The 22755-nt window shown below is 33.8% G+C and overlaps 1 protein-coding gene across 1 annotated transcript in view; it reads right to left on the bottom strand.

Annotated features, from left to right (window-relative positions):
* LOC115877914 (larval cuticle protein A2B-like) overlaps nt 1–11856 on the bottom strand; it is a 51788-nt gene extending 39932 nt beyond the window's left edge. Inside the window, exon 1 of the mRNA XM_030894263.1 lies at nt 11841–11856. Coding sequence (XP_030750123.1) covers nt 11841–11855 — 15 coding nt within the window. The 5' untranslated portion in view covers nt 11856. The remainder of the gene's footprint in view (nt 1–11840) is intronic.
* Between the last annotated feature and the right edge of the window lie 10899 nt (nt 11857–22755).

Here is a 22755-nt window from a genome sequence, read left to right on the forward strand (position 1 = left end):
TCTGACTACTTTATAACTGCTATTAACCAACAATTTCGAAACACGCTTTGCAGATGAAGGTAGTCTCACTGAGGAGCATTACACCTTCTTTTGGAAAGGTCACCCCGCAACACACAGGAGAATTCATGGTGTAGGCATTGCGATCAAAAACAAAATCGCCACCAAGTTAACAGAAGTACCTATTGGTGTCTCTGAACGTCTTATGACCCTAAGGTACCCCATATCAGACAAAACTTACGTCAACATCATTAGTGCCTACGCTCCCACCCTTGACGCTAAAATTGAGGATAAGGATAAATTTTACCAAGCTTTACAAAATGCCCTTCAACGAATTCCAAAGCACGAACGAATCATCTTGCTAGGTGACTTTAATGCCCGTGTTGGCAAACAACAGGAAATATGGCCTGACGTTTTGGGAAAACATGGAATGGGAAACGCAAATAGCAATGGTGAACGCTTATTGACAACATGCGCAGAGTATAATCCTTGCATCACCAATACGTGGTTCATGTTGAAGGACAACTTTAAAGGTACCTGGAAACATCCTAGATCAGGCCACTGGCATCAATTGGACCACATAATCGTTCGAAGGACGCATCTAAAAGATGTTAGGCTCACAAAAGCTAGAATAGGTGAATGCGGCACTGACCACCGACTTTTAATTTCAAAAATGAAAATCCAGTTAAAACCCAAACATCTACGCTGTAAAAAGCAAAACAACATGACCAGATTGAACGTACGGGGTCTAGAGAACGACAATACCGCCGACGTCCTCCGAGAAGCCATCAAAGAATCACTTCCACCGATAACTTTAATTTCAATATTGGAAGCTGAACAAGGCTGGACACAATTAAGGGATGCGATTCATAAAACCAGCGAAGCAGTACTGGAAAAGTCGAACAAAAAGAAACAACCAGACTGGTTTAACGAAAATCAACCGCATATACAGGCTTTGTTGGAACAAAAGCATAGAGCACATCAAGCAGTCACTGCAAATCCACATAATCCAAGACTGGTAGATAACTTTAAAGCAGCCAACAACACGCTTCGAAGAGAACTGCGCCAAGTAAAGGATAACTGGCGGTCACAAAAAGCGAATCAGATTCAAGAGTACGCCACGCATCACGATTATCGTAAATTCTTCGAGGCTGTAAAAGAAGTATACGGTCCAACTAAGAAGGTAAGCTGCCCAATCATAGCTCAAAATGGCGAACTTCTAAAAGAGGAAGAACAAATCAGAAATCGCTGGAAAGAACATTACAGCCATATCCTTAACCAGGAAAACAACCCCAATATAGAAGCACTAAACACAATACCTCAGTATAACAACCTCGATGTATTAGCCCGTGGTTACATTGGATGCGTATCCGTGCGTTTTTTTTTGGTCGTACATGCTCGGACGTGCACGCAGCAAAAAACAAACAAATGGTTTCTACGCAGGCGGTTACATTGCATCGGAGTTTGCGCGTCCGTGCACGTACGTCAATTTGCGTTGGTCGGATGAAAACAAACTGGTTTGTTTTTTTAATACGTGCACGTCCGAGCGTTCGATTTTTTATCCCTGGACCCAATACATTCCCGAAAATTTTGAATATTTTTGAATGCCAGGTTTATTTTTATTTAGGATATAATTTAATGTTGCTGGAAACATTCTAAAATAATCAAAAAATTTAACCGGTTGCTGTTTTAATTCACCAAATATTTTAGATATTCATTTTCTTCCCCTTTTCTTGCATATAAATCGTTTACCCAACATTTTCTTCTGTTCATAAGTAGTTATTTTAACATTAAACCCTCAGACAGCATCAAAGTAGTGGCGTCCGTTTTGACAAACTCGACACACAGGACATCATGAACGCGCATCTAATGTAACCACTAAAATAAAATCGTCGTGGGAGTAAATTCCGTCAGTGCTCGCTCGGTTGCGAATAAGACTGCCTATGACTGTCATGTAATTATATAGGTGACTGCCGTAGGACTGCCAATGACTGCCAGCGACTGCCAAGAAAATGTACATGTAATTCCAATAGTGAGACACCCCTCGCCATTCCCGCAATGTTTCGGGAAATATTTTCAGAAATATTTTCAAAAGAAGAGACACTCGAAGAAATTTCTCAGGACTTACGACCGAGAAAAATCACTATACTATCTAGAGTTGGCTAAAACGTGTTAGAGTCCTGTAGTATATTGGGCATCTATTATCTCATAGTCGAAGGTTCCATTAACATTAGAATGATTTCAAATCCGAGTCAGTCCATAAAAATTGTGTTATGTAAAAATACGAAACTAATATTATTCAGTAAGAAGCCGTGGTAGTGATCGCTTCGCCGATATTAGCTACTAATTTTTCCTAAACAGCATTACTATTTGAGATCTCCTATATCAGAAGAGGAATTTTTTGTGTAGTGTGTACATGCCGTGAATTTACTGCATGCCGTGAGGTAAAGCAACATTTAATCTGTTAAGGAGAACAGAGAAATAGCCATATTGGCATTTTCTCTCTCTCTAAATAAATAAAACTAAGTCCGGTTAGAATTGCAGTATAGAACTTCTCTAAAAAATAGATTTCTGTTATTTCTAGATTATAGTAAATATTCATACTTTCTTATCTATGATTATTTTGATTTTAATCTGTTTTTTTTTATTTTCAGGTATGTTGAACACCCACATCCAACATTACTGAACTACTTCAGGTAAAAATATTATTAAGTATACGCATTAAATGATTCACCGAATTTTATATAGGAATAATTAGAAAAATACCATATAATCGAAAAAAAAAACAGCGTCAAAGACGGCTGGAGCGCTATTCTGTACACGGCATCGACAATCGTCGGTATCGGTAAGTCACGACACCTATCGGTACGTACGACCAATGAGCGTCATGTTAAGGTAATATTTTTATATAGTAAAAGGGTGTTTATTGTTGTCATATTTTTAACTGTCATTAATAGGGCATATAGCTAAGTTGTACCGACGACTATAGGTATCTCTACCGTTTGGTTAACTAGGGCACGGTAGAGATACCGATCCTCGTTGATACTAATGTGCGATATCTGCCGTATGACCGATCGATAACTATAACAATAACAATTAGCATATTTTTACCATATAAAAAAACTATCGTAACTTATCGATACCGACGATTGTCGATGCCGTGTACAGGGTGGGTCAAATTCGACGCTTTTAAATGGAAACACCCTTTTCTATAGGAGATAGACGAAAACTAATATCGGTGTCTAGAGCTCAATTTTCATCAAAAACACGATGGTGAAAACCGCACATCAATATCTGTTACCGTTTCGGAGTTACGGGGTGTTTTTCAAAAATGTGCATTTTTAACAAATCGCTGTAATTTTTTTACTATGGAAAATTTTGTATTTCTATGAAAACATTTCCAACGCACCTTTTTACGTAGAATTTAATGGTTTAAGTATATATTTTTTTAAATTAATAATTTAAGATTATCAACAGACAAATTGATTTTTTATTTGGGACACCCTCTATATTTTTAATTAACTGAAAAGAATTTAAAATTACCTTTCCAAAAATATAGCACACTTAATATTTTGTTATAATCCCCTTCGAAATATAGAATTTTTAAAAGTTCGCCACTTTTAACTAGTAGGCTTTGGACCCCTTATTGATGATATGCCCTTGGAACTCGAAAACATATTTTTCAAGACGACGCACCGCCTCTGAACGCTGAAGTTATCAGCAAATTTTTTCAGCCAATTTAAAGAATTATTGAATAGCCAACCAAGATCCCAGCCGTTGGCCGTCGAGGCTGCCTGACTTAGTGCCCATGAATCTAATCTTATGGATATATTTGCTGAAGAATAAAGGTTCCTTATTCTTCCGTATAATCTAGACAAGAATTAGAAATACTTAGCAGTTATAAGAGGGTATCTTTCACCCCCACGAGTTAATGAATTCCGCGAGAAATGTTCAAAAACTGCCCCGTCTGTCCATAACAGAAGACGGTCGATATATTGAACACCTGTAGCAAAATGTCATGTCTTCGTTTGTTATTTATTTTTATTCTTATTAGATATAGTTTAAATGTGTTGATGTTGGTTAAATATATTTTAAATTGTTATACAATTCTGCATCTCTCATAGCAAATATTATTTTCGTTTTAATTGATGCTCACAGCTAGATTTTTTTGCATTACAGCCGGTGCCGTTCAAAGCCTACTTATTTAAAGTGGCCGAATTTTTATATACTTTATATCTCGAAGAGGAATCGAGCAAAATATCAAGTGTGTTATATTTTTGGAAAGGTAATTTTAAATTCTTTTCAATAAATTAAAAATATACAGGGTGTCCCATATAAAAAATCAAATTTTCTGTTGATAGTTCTTAAATTATTAATTTTAAAAAAAATATACTTAAACCATTAGATTCTACGTAAAAAAGTGCTTTGGAAATGTTTTCATAAAAATACAAAATTTTCCATAGCAAAAAAGTTACAGCGATTTGTTAAAAATGCATATTTTTGAAAAACACCCCGTAACACCGAAACGGTAACAGATATCGATATGGGGTTTTCACCGTCATGTTTTTGACAAAAATTGAGCTCCAGACACCGATATTAGTTTTTGTCTATCTCCTATAGAAAAGGGTGTTTCCATTTAAAAGCGTCGAATTTGACCCACCCTGTACAGAAAGCGCTCCTGGAGAATGACAATCGATGATAATTTTGGCGCGGTCAAGCCCTAGACGTCATGCCCATATCTTTCTTTATTTTTTAAGTGTGCTTACTGTCAGTTTGCTTTAAGAAGGTTGTAATTTATTTTTATATTGACTTCAAATGATTTTTGAATGGTATAGTTTAAAATTCCAGGATTTTTTTTTATAAATTCATTTATGTGTTTTTAAACGTTCTATCCTTTTTTAATATAATTATGATTAGTGTTAATTTTTGAGAAGTTTTATGTCAATTTTTAGTAAATGACGTCTAGAGATGGACCTCGCAAAAATATAATGGGTTGTCATTCCCCAGCCGTCTTTGAGGAGGTTTTTTTCGATCATACAATAATGTTTAGGTACCAAAAGTACACAAATATGTAACAAAACCAAAATTAAATCCTAAGAAGCTTTTAAATGGGTGGTATGAATAAATTGTATAAATATAGTAAAACTTTAATTTGAGAAAATTAGGCTATGTATTTTGAACCAAGAATTGAGACGATGTTGCAGATGCACACCGACCTATTATAATAGCTAGAATTCTAGAGTCAGTTTGTCGGGATGGAACGTCTAACCATCGTAAATTTCCGACACAATGGTACCGAAAAGAGACAGGCAGAGGTCGTAATTCTCCGGGAGATGGCGCGCGGTCCTCAGAATGAAACTGCGCCCCAAACAAAAAGTAAAAATACGAAAAAATGCATAAAGTCGCTAAAGTAGACCCTACACGTTCCTACACAAATCCGTTCTGAAAACCCTAGAAATAACAAAATGTATATTTCTTTAAAGATTTTAAGATTCTCGAGGTATCGTTTCTTGAAAAAATACTGTGTTCCATTGCTGAAACTGACAAAACTAATAAATATACAAGCTGGCGCACCTCATTCGCCTCGGATGATTATATGAAAACGGAAAGATGTAGAAACAACAATTTTATGGGTATATGTAGAGAGGCAATGTGCATAATATAAAATCATTTTCAAATATACAGGGTGTGTCAGAACTAAGATCCATACCAAAGTTATATTTTTTCTTATGGAACACCCGGTATTTTATTTAATTTTTGAATTCTTGGACATAAAATCAGGCTTTTATTATATGGGTTTAATATGTTTAGAAGCTTTGGTTTTTGAGATATTTAAAGATATTTAAATACGCATGCTATAAAAAAAGTTGGTCAACACCCTGTACTTTACTTTTCAGAGTTAATTCTTGTGCTGACTTATCAATCTAACCAAAAAAGGCAAAAGTGTAAAATCTATTGACATACACTGCTTATTCTCGCCGCGCCGGTTTGTGGCCGGATGAGATCGGATATCTCGTGAGTAAGAGTTGATTTAGACACTTGCTAACTCGGTAGGCCATTGACCATTATATGGCCGAGGACCGCGGTTCGGATTCCGCGTAAACAAAGTAGCCTCCGTCCAGATTAGCCCTGGCAGCAAAAAGGAGACGTTAACTTGAAATCTTTACTTTATATTAGGGATTCATATACCTATTTAGCTCAGATTTTGAATAAAAAACGATTTTTCAGTAAAATCGTAATCAAGATGGCTGGTGTCGCCATGATAAATTTCTAGTGGCACTTAGTAACCACTGGATCTTTTCTGGATTTTCTTTCTTGTAAATCTAATCTACTACCTATGTTGCCATATTATCAAGAAATTATGTATTTTAACTAAAAACTAAAAAAAAATCCAAATAAAAAAAAAATCGCGAAAAAAGCTCAAAGGCGTGTTTCTAGGGTTGAACTATACTACCAGTTAAAATACTTGCACTTATTGTAACAGTCAAATTTCCTCGCAACGACCTCTGTGTGCTAGCTCATAAAATATCGCAAATAGCTATTATTTTTGCATCATGTTTACTATAATTTTATTGTTAAATATTATTTTATTTAAATTTTACAATTATGCAACCCGATATACACCGCGCTATAGATACACAATATTGTCACTGGACCAGGCACACCAGCAGTAGTAGGCTTTTTGTCCATCTCTCTATATCTTTGATCATCACCTCCGTCACTTGTCACTGTCAGATCAAATTAGATGTTTTTGGATTTATTTATCCTTTGTTTTGGTTATTGAAATTTTATAATTATCAGATAAAATTTCGTAGTTAAATTGGTTATTTTTGATGTGGATCGCAGTGTGCAATTCGTTCTTTTAATTGTGGAATTTCTGAGTTTAGTTCGTTCATTGACCGGATATGGAATATGGCTGAGGAGAAAACATCATTTTTATTTATGCCTTTTGTGAGTTGGACTAGTCAAGATATATAGTTCTCTATCTATATCCTGGAGGGAGATTTCCGGTTGAAATCTGATTTTGTGAAGGAAATCGAATCCTTGCATCACTTCTTGTGTACTCCCCGGCTGAAGAGTGTCGTCGTGAAGAACTGGCTGCCGTTCCGTGAAGCATTCCCTGTTGGTGATTAGCAGGTCTTCCTAGTGAAGGATTAAGTTTTCCGGAACACATTTGGTTAGAGACGTGGTTGTATTTTGTGGGATTTACATGGACCACCGACCAGTTTCCATAATGGGATTAAAATAGCCTTTTTCCGACCGATATTCCGATTCCACGTGCCCAAGAAGTCCCCGAACAGTTCCAAGGTATGCTATAATTCTTCTGCCTATTCTAAGTCAATGCTCAACTGATTTTTGTTCATATTGTTTTTTGTATTTCTACTTTTCCACGCCCACGTGGTGTGGAAAGATTAGTTGAGTGTTATCTTTCTTAAGTCTTATTTGGCTGTTCGTAATTGTAGAGCAAGAAGACCGATCCAGACCGTACAGCACAGAACAGTCCAGAATTCCATCCGTTCCGGTTGCCCGTGTGTAGAGTTACCCGTTGGACATCATAAACCCTCGTTGAGGGTTTTTTATGTTCACCTTTTGAAGTCCTACACCTACCCGGCATCCGTACGTCTGCTGACATCCGTGGGCTCCAGTGACAGTACACTGAGCTGCTGTACACCGTCGTAGCCACCCTGTAGCTATGCACTATAGCTAAGCCGGAGAAACTTCCGAGAAGTTTTCAAGTATATCACATCGAGTAGAGTAAGACTATTTAGATTTTAGTTAGGTTTAGATTTGCTATTTATATTGCGCCCTTAGAGCATACTTAGTTTAAGTTAAGGGGGATGACGTCTTAGTTTTAGTATAGCTTAGACCATTTTCATTTTTCATTTATTCTTATCGATTTAAACTTTACTTCATTTCATATACATTTCATCATTTTTTTTTATACATTTAACCTTTTTGATATTTCAATAAATTGCTTAAATATTTTTAGTAGTATTATTTACAGTTTAGTCTCATAGTTAAGTTAGAGTCACTCAAGTTCAAATAATTATAGTAATATTTGAAGTTCATGGTAGTTGCACTCAACAGTTCGAGGTTAGTGTTGAAGTCTACTTAATAGTTACATCTTTATTGCCGAGTTCATAGAGTATAATCTCGTGGTGCCCTTTTATTAATATCTTTGAACCCCGACCACCCGGCTGTTAAAATTAAAAAGCTAGTGGCCTCTACGCAACTCATTCTGCATTAAGTAAACTTGTGTTTTATTGAACTTCAAATTAGAAGGGGCGTGGAATTATTTCTGGGACATCCTGTATAATTCTATGAGGATTCTTTAGTTTTTTGAATACAGACACGTCTCTTAAAATTGTTGACGTTCTGAAGCAATGTTCCACATCGAACATAGAGCCTCCACAGAACAGAACATAAAAACTTTTACCACAAATTTTGATTTTTAAATGGCCTTTTTAACAAAGTATACACGAAACTGTATCAAAAAAGCTTGTCCATGTCCCCCTTTAACTTAGAACCCACCGCATCCACAACGACCGCCCCGTAATAAGAAAAATAAACGACATGCCCGGGCGGCTTCGGTTACAAATTCCGATAATGAGAACGAGAGGGCGCGACCGTTATGACCCCCCTGCTAAGGGGCGGCAGTAAAAAGGGGGGAAAGACCGATTAATGGTCGAAAGTGGCCGAATTTGTGGATGCGGCTCTGGAATATATTTACGTCCGAGAGCGTGGGAGGGGGGACAAGGGTGGGGGGAAAGATGCCGCCACCGGACCCGAGATAAGCGCTTAGTTTACCAACTGTTTTATTAGGTTTAGGGGGGTTTATTATGATAGTTTCGGGGGTGAGATGGGATTATAGGCGGAATGCTTATTGTTTTATTGGAAAAATGAAGTTAAAATTAACACTTTGTATTTGGTGGCTGAATTTCTTTGGATAATGAGAATTGGAGCTCTGGAATATACAGATATTGCACCGTTTTCAAGTTATTTGGAATGGAAATTATCAATATATTTCATCATGAACATGTAGACTAGTTAGTTATTTGACTATGATGATAAATGAGGGAACTTTTTATATTTTTAAATTAATCATACTTTTTTCTATAGAAACAATTATGATGAAACAGTTTCTGTTAAACCTTAACATGCACAATAACATTTTAAATTTATGATTTTAGTCTAATAATAATCATGACATGTATTGATTATTTCGATTCCAAATATCACGAAAAGCATTACCCGTAGTTAGTTTTACCACAGATAAGTTTTACCAAGAGATCTTTTTTAAAAATAGCGGAAATGTATATTTTTTTACTGAGTAGTTTTATACAGATACGGACGAAAATTTATTACTGTTACTACTTAAAAAATATATAGATGACGCCTCTTATAAGTAAAGCGCAAAACACACATACACTACATATACACAACGCGTTGCGCAAAAGTCTCGTTGCACAAAAGAGATTATTCTTGAAACTTATCAAACAATTGCGCAACACATCACAGGGCCATACATTGGCAACTTGTTGCGCAACAGCCTGTGTTGCGCAATTTTGTTTGATAATGTATGTGCCGCTTAAGAATCATATTGACACCGGAGTCAAATTTCTCATGTCAAAAAACACCCACACATCAATTTTGATCCAAATATTGACGATAGTTCAGAAATTATTTAGAAAAAATTGAAATAAAAATTAAACTTCTACACCCTGTATCTCTGAAATGAAGCATTTTAGGACATACATTTCTAAGAACTTATTTACATATTTTTATCTGCAGAATATGCTGCCGAAGTTTCCCGAATACGATTCGGACCACCCTGTATAATAACATCCGAGTTATGAAAATATTTTTTTTTAGAAAATGTTACCACCCTGTATCTCAACAGTTAAGCTGTTTAGGACATACACTCATATGATTTTATTTCTTAAAATAGGTCCAAGAATCATTCTTTATACAGGGTGGTCCAACCTGTATTCCGGAAACTTCGGCAGCATATTTTACAGATAAAAATAAGTAAAAAAGTTCGCATAAATGTATGTTCCAACATGCCTATTAGTTTCGGAGATACAGTTTGTAGAAGTTTCATTTTTATTTCGATTTTTTCTAAATAATTTCTGAAGTAACATCAATATTTGGATGAAAATTGGTGTCTGGGAGTTTTTTGACATAAGAAAATTGATTTTGTCATCATGACACAAATTAAACATGTTGACTAAATAGTTATTAGCCAGAAATCATAAATTTGAAATGTTTTTGTGCCAAAAGTTCTTTACCATCATTTTTTCGCAGAAAAATTTATGATTAATTTAAAAAAAATAAATATCCTCAAATGTATACAGGGGTATTAAAAATGGCTGGTCTATTTTAAATATTTATTTTACATAAAAACTTCGTTATTTCAAATGCAACATTATGTATTTTTTTAAGTAAGTCGAAGCAGGTTTTAATGCATGTTTAAATGCTCTTTTAAACTATATTAGGGTTTCCTATACCTATCTTGCTCAGATTTTAAATAAAAAGCGATTTTTCAATAAAATTGTAATCAAGATGGCTGATGTCGCCATGGCATTTTTCTAGCGACACTTAGTAGCTATTTTCAAAATAGACATTAGTTTATGGACTTTATTTAAATTTATAACAGGTTATTTTTATTTAATTTACCTACAATAAGGTTAATAATAGTAAGTATTTATTATTTTATCAAAAATGAAGCAGTATCTGCTGGTAGAACGAATGGATATGTTACTAGTGATTCTATTTTGTAAGGACAATTGCTTTTTGGCCTGAAGGGTTTATGCCCAAAGATATCCAAATAGAAATTTTCTTGACAAGAGTTTTTATGAAATACTACTTTTCCTATTTCGCAGAGCTGTTAGTGTAATATGTGAAAAACCTATTAGGCAGAAACTTCTAGTTGGGAGTGAAGAAAATGAATTTACTTTAATTGATTCTTTTATACAAAATCCAATATATCTACAAGTCATCGTAATATAAATCAAAGAACTACTTCTTTATTTTTCTTGATAAAATAATAAATACTTAGTTATTAAACTATTACAGGTAAATTAAATAAAAGTAAACTGTTATAAATTTAAATAAAGTCCATCAAGTAATGTCGATTTTGAAAATAGCTACTAACTGTCACTAGCAAATTGCCATGACGACACCAGCCATCTAGATTGCTATTTTATTGAAAAATCGCTTTTTATTCAAAATCTAAGCCAGATAGATATAGGAAACCCTAATATAATTTGAAAGAGCATTAAAATCTGCTTCGACTTATTTAAAAAAAATACACAGTGTTGTATTTGAAATAACGAAGTTTTTATGTAAAATAAATATTTAAAATAGCCCAGCAATTTTTGATACCCCTGTATACATTTAAGGAAGCCATACCATTTTTTAGTGAAGTTTATTTCTTTGGCTTCAAAGTCAGCACAAGAATTAACTCTGAAAAGTAATGTACAGGGTGTTGACCAACTTTTTTATTAGCATGCATATTTAAATATCTTTAAATATCTCAAAAACCAAAGCATTTAAACATATTAGACCCTTATAATAAATGCCTTATTTTATGCCCAAGAATCCAAAAATTAAATCATATACAGGGTGATCCATAAGAAAAAACATAACTTTGGTATGGATCTTAGTTCGACACACCCTGTACATTTGAAAATAATTTTAAATTATGCATATTGCCTCTCTACATATACTCATAATAAATTTTGTTTCTACATCTTTCTGTTTTCGTATAATCAACCGACGCTAATGAGGTGCGCCACCCTGTATACCTACATGAAGCCGTTATAAAAACAAGATGGTCTTACCTGAACGCGAGCCATATCGGACACTAGTAAATCGACTGATATAATATCCCCGTAGTAAGGGCCTTTTTATAGTCGTAGTATATACCGTAGGTTCTTGAATTTCTGTTTGCGACCATGAGACAACGACAGGTGTCTGTCGCAATCGCCTGTTTCTATTTGTTACGTTACCGGATATCCTATAGGGTAATGAATATTCTTGTTACTCTTGTTCTTTATGGTTTACGCTCCAAGCATAGTTGGAATAAATTTCGATTTTTACAACTGGCTTTATGTTACGCCAGTCTGGCAGAGTTATGTTTCTTCAGATAAAAATTGACTCTCAAAAAGAGAGAAAAACTTTATGCTTTTATTTGTCAGAACTTCAGCCTTATTGCTAGGATATGAAACAGAATATCAAATTTAATCTATACCGGGTGCGTCTCAAAAGTGGCTCACCCCTATAACTTTTTTATTCTTTTCAGATAAAAAAACGAGATTTGGTATGTTAGTATATGACATAAATTAGGATTGATTGACGTATTCAATTGTTTTCGGTCACTTCCTGCTTCACCGGAAATGACTATAACTTTTGATTTTTAAATGGCACCCTCGGTATTCTTTTATTTATCCATCCATTGCTTGCTAATAGACGAACTGTCCCGCGTTTGGCCTTAGCTTGGCTCTTTTCAATTTAGAAAAAAAAATAGAAAGAAAAATATAAAAAAAAAATAAAAAAAAAGTTATATAGTTAGTGATTAAAAATAAATATTTGCGGAATTTGCAGGGGTCTGGTCGTGAACAAATTTATGCCCTAGCTCAGAAAATTCGGAGAGTAGGGGCGGGTTAAGAGCGCCACTGACTTTAGACGGAAAAGTCAGAAATCCCCCAAGGTATATTTAGGGCCTCACACGTTCCACAAATACATAAATAGAATTAAAAAAAATAAACAGTATTTCAGAGAATTAAGTAGACGTAGGGCCAAAGGAAATATAAAAAAAATAATGGGCAAACTGATTAGCTTCAGTGCCTCTATTAAAATATAAAAAAAATAATAGGAAACAGTAAATAGAAAATACCAAATAGTAAATAATAAATAAAATAAATCAATAGAAAAAAATTGTGCACCAAGAAAAATATTTATCACAATACGCAAATAGTAAAATTACCTAAATAAATTGGTAACTTCCGTGATCACGTAAGATTTACAAAAAAATATATATGTATATATCAGCGCAACTAAATTCAGATGATATATCAAATTAATCAACAAAGTAATAAATCAAATAAAGGATAATCAACCAATTCGCTAATATTAATAATTAATAATATAATTATTATATAATTAAAACAATCAACTACTAATTACAAAAATAAATTCAGATATCGATAAAAAAAAGAAATTAATAGATTTAAATAGAGATAAAAGAAACTATATCAGCTATATATTAAATTTACAAAAAAAATTAAAGAGAGAAAAAGAAATGAAATATTATTTTAACAACAGAATTGTGTATGTGAAAATTTATTCTAATTATATTATAATGTTAAGAAAAAATTATCTACCATCAGTATTTGTAGGCACCATTAAAATTTAAATCGTGAAATAGAAAAAAATAAAAATTGAATTGTACGATACCAAATAGTTGAAAATCTTCTAAATTAACATGTGACTTGGGCAGACACCGTCGGCTGTCAACTGTCAACCGTCGACTGTCAACTCCTCCAGAAAAGCAAAATATATACGGCAAGAAAAACTGCTCCAACAAAAAAACTGGTTCAGAGAAAATGTCTTGCAAGAACGCAGAAGAAAAACTTCTTCGGCCCAATCAAAAAACTTCTCCGGCCCAGACAAAAAAAACCCTACGGAGAAATAATATTATAGTTTCTCCATAGTACGAGATATCATAAAAAAAGATAGTTTTTATAAGAAGAAAAAAAAAGTGGAAAGAAATGGATTAATATAAAAAAAAATAAGCTTTACCTGCTAACTCAGGTTTTTTTACGAATCCTCAAGTGATTAAACTTAGGTCTTCCCCTGGATGGAATGGGGTGCTCGATGAGAAAAAAAAGGCGGGCTGCTTGGTTGACCCACGTCCGCTTTTTGAGGTGAAAATCCCGTCACCGGTAAACTGTAGCACCGTCCAAAAAAAGAAGAGGTAAGATAGGGTGCTGCAGTAGTTTGTGAGGCACACTCGAAAATCCCCACAAGGGTAAAAATAAAAAAAAACTTGACAAAAATGACCGAGAGACCTCTGTACCTCACACTAGCTGAACCTAAAGTGACCAAACCAAGGTAGTTCCAAGAAAAACGAAAACCTTTTTTGTCATAAAGAAATAGCCAGATAAAAACACAAGCCCTTGATAAAATATGGATTGCCAACCATGAGCTGAATAAACACATGAAGAAAAAGTTATATGTTAAAGGAAAATAAAGTTAATATCAATAATTTATATAATTTATATAATTAATAGAATAAATAAAGTTAACGAGATTAATGAAAGTTATATAGAAATTTGCTTATCAAAACATTCAAAAATTAATAAATAACAACAATCTAGATATATTGCGCATGACTCACTTGCCGGATCGATACGATATTTTTAAGACAATTATGCTTAGAAAATTTCACTTAGAAATTAAAATAGAGCAACATAAATTTAATGAATTTAACTAAGTGACAATTGGCTCATTAATTACTGTTGATTAAATAAAATACAAAAATATATAATCAGTTTATTAAAGTAAATTTTGGGTTGCCTAATAGTTAATGTTAATAAAAATATCAATGACTAAAGAATATAAGGACATGTAACGCCCCTATACGGGCTGCAGCAGAATTTGTGACTTTCTTTTTTGATTGGTGGCAAACAATGAGTCATCATTTGGTCACCAGCGACAATTTTAGCGATTTTTAATAGTTTGTGTGTAGTAAACTTTGTATAAACTTTATTACAATGGTGATTAGTTGTTCAGCTTTTAAGTGTAAAAGCAGCAGCGATAAGAAAGAGCCAGGAGTTACGTTTCATAGGTAAATAAACAGTCCACTCCAACTTTTTAGCGTTTTCTTATTGAATTCGATAATTATTTTTCAATTTCAATTAACATCTATATGTACTTGATATGTGCTATACGTCGATACTAGTTTTGTACCTTTTGTTAACATTTTAATACGTTTTTTTCGTAATTAATTAGGATGATACACCATAGGCGTAGTCAAAACAATTATCAAAAAATATAAGTATTGCTTCAAACAGCTAGGTTAAGAAAAATATGTGCCACGGCACTGTTTGGTGTCATCGTCACAATTTGCTCTCGGGTGTTATTTGTCCTTGGATTCTTTAGTCATTGAAAAATATAAATAAATATTTGACGTTTCAATTCAAATATTTCTAACCTACGTATTTAGTAAATAAACAGAATTAACGGCGGAAAGAATTATTTTATATATTTCGGCTAAAATAAATATTAAATTGTATTAAATCGAACTAGTATTGTGCTGCAAAAAAAGTGTTATTAAGTGTGATATATGTTTAGTTAAAAATAAGGATGAAATAATTACTTTTGTTGACATGTAAGTACGATTTATTTATTCTTGGTTTACTGAATTGAACTGATCGATATTTCAGGCTAATAATAATATCAACTAGCCTTAAATTATTGAGAAAAATAAATAAAAAATATAGTGAAATTTTGGCACGTTACAGAATTTCACAATCATTGAACGAAAATATTTTAGTACGGTTCCGGAAATTCTAATTACTACCAATTAGGGTTCAGATCTTTTTGGCCATCATAGAACCGGGCCTCGGTAATAATAATTAAAAAATTATTTTTTTGTTACGTGAGAAAGTCTATTGATACTTTCTAGTGGTCGAAATCAAACTCTTCTAAATAAGTAATAATTCTTATTGTTTTTGCTTTTTTTCTCTTTTGAAGTTCCTATAATATGTATTTATTATGTTATGTTTTAATAGATATTTGCAGTTTTAATTCATTATTTTAGGGCTTTTGTCCCAAATTCAGTTAAGTTGGTTTATGTTGTTTGATGTGAAATTTAATTTACCTATACTATTTTCTTTACTTGTGTTCATGTTTGTGTTTATGCTATTTTTTTCTAAAACACCAAGACACTAAGTTTTACTTTGAAAAACCATCCCTTGCTTTCGGAGCAATGAACTGCACCACCGTTGAACAAAAAGTCAGTACCGAAAGTACCGAAAAAAAACGGGAAATCCTGGTTCCTAAGAGGCGCGGTACCGAAATTCCCGGCTCCGAAAAACAGCTCCGGTTCCGGAAATTCTATTGATAACCCTTAGTTTAAGCCTTAACGCTAGATAAGGAATAGACAAAGATGAAATAGAATTATTGAAATAATGATAAAATTTAAACCATTTTTTTTCTCAACAAGAGTTTTTTATTTTTTTTTTAATTTTAATGATACATTCAAACTGCTACTTACAAAAATAACCATAAATATTCCGATTTGTTTCCTGTATTCAGAAATGTCTGAAATACTTACAAACTGAAGAACAGTATATACGTTTTCTCAAAACTGATCTGATTTAAAGCTTACTTTCGTCTCTTCCACGCCTAAGCCCTTACGTAGATCTACGGAAAACAACGGAAAATCCCTTTTCCGGTAAAGATTCCTTCTCCACCCCACCCCTCGTTTCGAATAGATATATAGGAAATGCGAATAATAAGGTGCATGTGTAAGTCGTTGCCGAGCAGAAATAAAAACATCAATCTCGCAAAAGTTCCCGTCGGAAAAATGAGATACGCCCTCTAGGAATTTGTCCTATCGACAGAAGAATGACAAAAGAAATGGTGAAGGAAAAGGAAAAGAAGAGAAAAACGATTGCTTAATATTTCTTATTTTTATTTATTTTTCGCCCCGATGTGGAGCTTTATTAGTTTTTTTTTCGTCCGTCGATTTTTTTTCGGGGCGAGAAAAAATTTCAACGTCTATCACTTAAATGAGCCATATATTCTTTTTCTGTGTTAATATAACACCAGGTTTTTATAGTTATTCAACATTTAAATTGAAAATAGAATATTGTTGACATTATTTATAAATTTTTCGGTTTTACTGAAATTCATTTGCTTCATTCAGAACCTCGCAATTAGTTGAAATAAATTAGTAGTTTCAATTAGCGTAGAAGTTTCAATGCCAGCATTCAGAACGTCAAAATTAGTGGTAGACATTTTCAGTTAGTAGAAAAAGTTATCAAACTTAACTTTTCCACTAATTATACTTCATTATTTGACTATCATCCTTTGACTATCTTCCGTCAAGAGTAATTTTGGTTAGAAATCAAAAGTTATTGTTTTATAAGCTAAATATAGTCCGTCTAGAAAGTATCCGGAAAAAAGAAAGCAAAATTACAATTATCGATATATATTTTAGGGACTTGAGTACAAAAAATTATAACAAATTATTAATTATATTTACTTATACAACCTCCATTTAACTCCTAACACTTAACTAAACGGCGAGGTACACTCGAAACTAGGTCCACACCATAATGTTCAGTGGCGGTAGTCCAGGCCTGTAAAACTGAGCGAATCAAATCTTGTTTATTTCGTGGAGCTTCTCGTTCTACTTCAATCTTCATCAGTCCCCATATGTTTTCAATGGGACTAAGGTCTGGTGAAGCTGCTGGCTATGGAATTGTTGCCAAATGGTGTTCTTGCATCCAAGCTTGAATATAGGCAAACGTATGGCATCTTGCCTTATCCTACTGAAATCGCCACCCCTCTGGATATAAAACATGAGCCGTTTCAATAAGAAAACCATTTAAAATATCACAATATTTTGCACTATTAACAGTTCCATCAACTATATACAGAGGTGTAGCACCACGCTGAGATCCTCCCCCCAAACCATTATTTTAGTGGGAAATTTTGAAACGTGAACGGTAACATTTTCTTTTGATAGGATTTTAGGTGGTTTCCACCAAGCTGGAAACAACTTTCGTCAGAAATAAAAAAAATATTAAAATTATCTTTTTGAAAACGTTGACAAAAATCCATTCTTCGCTGCCTTTGTAGAGGTGTAATTGCAGGGATTTGTTTTGGCTTTCTTGATATGTAGCCTTGTCTTTTCAGTGACATGCGGACGGTTTCTGGACACACTTCTAATTTTCGCTGACTTCCAAATCTGTCAGCCAATTTGCGAAACCCTAGGTGCGGATTCTGTCGTCCTAATGCCACTAAAGCGTTTAAATTGTTTCCGCGAATCTTACGCGATCTTCCTGAAACTGGTCCATGCTTCATATCTTTGCCATTTTTTATCCTCTTTATTGTCTCATGTACTGCACTTTTTCCGAATTCAGTCAATTGCACTAATTTTTTAACGTTTCGAACACCTTTTCTTTACAAATAATCCACCAATTCTCTTTTTTTTTAATTGCAACATTATTTCTCAAATCTTAAGCCGGTTTACAATCAACAATATTTGACAGATGGTGTTGCCATGCGATTTTGGTCATAACCTACTATCGGCACAACCTACGTGATGGATTATTGTTGTCTTAGAGTGTTTAATAATACATTAAATAAAAATAAATAAAAAAATACATTAAAATTAGGAAAAATATAAAATTCCGGATAGACGGACTATATTAGGCTTTCTCTATGGATACAACTGACTAACGCAAGCTGTTGCTAGAATATTCTATCAATTTTAATTGTGTTTTTTAAACATTGTGAATGATTATAAACTAAAAAGTATAAAGTGTAATTGAAACTACTAATTTATTCCACTATTTGCGAGGTTTTGAATGAAGCTTAAGTAATATCAAATATGTAAAATATTCTGTAAATAATTATTATTTATCAACGTATATAGGTTTCATTAAGAAATAATTTTATTGATATTTGATATAAATGCGGTTTTCAGTGATATTAAGTTTCCTTTGTAATATAATAAACTAAGTAAACTTGAACAATATTACGACAACATTACAACGCTTGATAACTAATAACATTAGGTACTACGGATTTCGTGGGTCCTTAAATTAAACACACAATAAAATTCTTTAACCAATTTATTACACCACTAAGGCTACAATAAACTACTTAATTATATCACAAAATCACACTAACGACTTCATAACAATAATTCCTATCACTTTCGTCTGATTTCCTTTGTCTTCACCATTATTTATTGATAATTAAATAAAAAAAAACAGTGTGTGCACTATGTGCGCATATTTGAAGTAAAACTTCTTACTAACAGCTATTAAATTGAATGATTTGAAGGATATATATTATTTTTAAAAAATAGAGTTAATATAAAACCGTATACTATTCTAGTTATTTTATCATGTTTTTTATTTTTTATTAAAAAAACTATAATTCTAACAACCGAACCGGCCGGATAGCCCTGGCAGCTGTGGCCATTAAACCAAAATATTACTACATCTATATCTCTGACTACAATTTGTTTTGTGTGGTCTGTGGTCTGTTTTTATTTAAAATTTTGTTTATTATCCATTATTTAAAGTGATTTACAGTAATTTTATTAAATTATACGAATATGCTCGTTGATTATCGGTTTTAAATAAATATGACAGTGTCCTCCAATGAGAATACGAGTTTCTATCTCTTAATTCTAATTCTGAGCTGGCAAATGAGCTAGATGCTTTACATAAACCGTTACTCAGAAGCTACAAACCTATCGATGAAAATATGCATGAAAATTTACTTCCTAGCACACAACCAGAGGATATTGGTCCACATCAAGGTTGGTACAGTATGAAGTTTATTATAGTGATTTTTTAGCCGCGTATGGCACAGATCGTTACCCAGCCAGAAGCTTATTTTTCATCGGAGTAGAATATCACGAGATAGCGGAGTTAAATTGTTTTATAAAGGGGGTAGATCTACTACGAATGGGGTAGCCGAGGCAACACTGCCGTTACCACTCTTTCTCTCGCTAGTTTGTGCGTCACGACTGTCATTCAAGGCCGCGTGTCGCTTGCACTTTTGCTAAACATAAGTGGAATTGAGTTGGTGTTCGACAGTGGTCGCGCTATTAGAACTCTGAATTCAAAAATCGATATCCATTAGAAACAATTGATTGCAGTTTTTTTCAAAAACTTTCTTAATATTTCTGCTATATTTTCTTCGCAGACAGTATGTGAAAGTCTTTATAAATAAAAAAGTTGAATTGTAACAGTCAAATTTCCTCGCAACGACCTCTGTGTGCTAGCTCATAAATTATCGCAAATAACTATTATTTTTGCATCATGTTTACTATAATTTTATTGTTAAATATTATTTTATTTAATTTTTACGATTATGCAACCCGATATACACCGCGATATGCAAGCTCCACAATATTGTCACTGGCCCAGCATTAGAATTTTTGTCCATCTCTCTATATCTTTGATCATCACCTCCGTCACTTGTCACTGTCAGATCAAATCAGATGTTTTTGGATTTATTTATCCTTTGTTGTGGTTATTGAAATTTTATAATTACCAGATAAAATTTCGTAGTTAAATTGTTTATTTTTGATGTGGATCGCAGTGTGCAATTCGTTCATTTTAATTGTGGAATTTCTGAGTTAAGTTTGTTCATTGACCGGATATGAAATATGGATGTGAAAATATTCTAGAACGTCGTTTTTTATTTATGCCTTTTTGTGAGTTGGACTAGTCAAGGTATATAGTTCTCTATCTATATACAGGAGGGAGATTTCCGGTTGAAATCTGATTTTGTGAAGGAAATCGAATCCTTGCATCACTTCTTGTGTACTCCCCCCCGAGAATATCGTCGTGAAGAACTGGCTGCCGTTTTGTGAAGCATTCCCTGTTGGTGAATAGCAGGTCTTCGTAAAGAAGGATTAAGGCTTCCGAAACACATTTGGTCAGAGACGGTTGGATTTTGTTGAGTTTACATGGACCACCGACCAATTTCCGTAAGGGATTAAATAGCCAAATTTTTCCGACCGATATCCCGATTCCACGTGCCCAAGAAGTCCCCGAATAGTTCCATGGTATGCTATAATTCTTCTGCCTATTCTAAGTCAATGCTCAACTGATTTTTATTCGTATTGTTGACTGGTTTTCGACTTTTCCACGCCCACGTGCTGTAGAAAGATTAGTTGAATGTTACCTTTCTTAAATCTTATTTGGTTGTTCGTAATTGTAGAGCAAGAAGACCGATCCAGACCGTAGTGCACAGAACAGTCCAGAATTCCATCCTGTTGCCCGCGTAGAGGTACCCGTTGGACATCATAAACCCTCGTTGAGGTAAAGTTCAGATCATTAGTCCTTCTTTATTACCTTTATTAACTCCTACACGTTGTGCTAGTCCTTGTTCTATAATTGAGGCTCAGGGTTTTTATGTCACCTTTTCAAGTCCTACACCTGCCTGGTATCTGTACATTTGCTGACGGGCTCCAGTGACAGTACACCGAGCTGCTGTACACCGCCGTAGCAACCTTGTAGCTATACGTACCCTATAATACTATACAACCCGTAGCTCAGCCGGAGTAAGTTTTCAAGTATATCACATCGAGTAGAGTAAGACTGTTTAGATATTTGTATAATTTTAGATTTGATTTATGGGTATAAACCACCCTGATTGTATCTAGTATTAAGTTAGATACGGGGGTTTGACGTCATAGGTTTAGTTATTACATTTAATTTAAAATTCTATTTTCTTTTCCAACCTTTCAATTTAAATAATTTCTTAACGTATTACATTTTACATTTCATTTGTTTTTTATATATATTTAACTTTTTAATATTTTAATAAATTGCTTAAATATTGTTAGTAGTATTATTTACAGTCTAGTCTCATAGTTAAGTTAGAGTAACCTAAGTACAAATAGTTATAGAATATTTGAGGTTCATGATAGTTGCATTCAACAGTTCGAGGTTAGTGTTGAAGTCTACTTAATAGTTACATCTTTATTGCCGAGTTCATAGAGTATAATCTCGTGGCGCCCTTTTATTAATATCTTTGAACCCCGACCACCCGGCTGTTAAAATTAAAAAGCTAGTGGCCTCTATGCAACTCATTACCGATTAAGTAAACTTGTGTTTTATTGAAGTTCGAATTAGAAAGGGCGTGGCAATATGACTGCTAAAAATCGCTATGCACTAAAAGTAAACGGATGGTTTGTTTTTAAATTTTTGAATGAAAAACAAGCCTATCGAATTTTTCTTATTTAAACATCGTGTAAAAGATTGGAACTTTAAAATAATAAAATGTTTCAATATCTAAAGTGTATCTTGAGTTACCGTATTATGTGTTAAAAAGTTGAGTTTTTAAATTATCGCGATTACTGACGTTTTCTCGTTATAAATAAATGGACACCCTAACAATATCGTTATAATTCCATTCCAGATACTCAGAAACATATCTAATGATTTGATGATGAGATGTACCGGAGAAAAACGTGGCAACGCCGCAACAGTACACCGTCGCATTTCTCTCACTCCGACTTAATACGATCCCGATGCGATTTATTTCCACACATTTAAATGTAAATATCGGCCCAAAAGTAAGAGTTGCCAGCAGGGTATACCTAAGAAGATATTTTTAATAATTTCTTTCTGATGTTTTTTTAGAAACCGATTCATACCCTTGTGTACCAAGCTTATTAATCTAGTTTGACAATGGAATACAGTCTGAATGAAAGAAAAAAATTCTTTACTCATCAAACAATACCGCATACAATTCCAGACCGAACCCATTTGGAAACGTCCTAGTCCCGCCAGACGCCATTTTAATCCGTTTTAAAGCCAAAATTAACTAAAACAGTGCTGCGACACGGCTTAAAAGCCGACTATCCCCCCTCCGTAACACTCTCCCACCCCCATATTTTGGCGGCGGGGTTAATTTCGGGGTCCGTTCAAATTTCTATTTGGGACCGAGATTAGGACGATCTTTCTCACTGCCTCACCTCCCCCCTAATTA

Source organism: Sitophilus oryzae, unplaced genomic scaffold (genome assembly GCF_002938485.1).
Source record: "Sitophilus oryzae breed Bouriz unplaced genomic scaffold, Soryzae_2.0 scaffold_1499_pilon_pilon, whole genome shotgun sequence".
NCBI lineage: Eukaryota > Metazoa > Arthropoda > Insecta > Coleoptera > Curculionidae > Sitophilus > Sitophilus oryzae.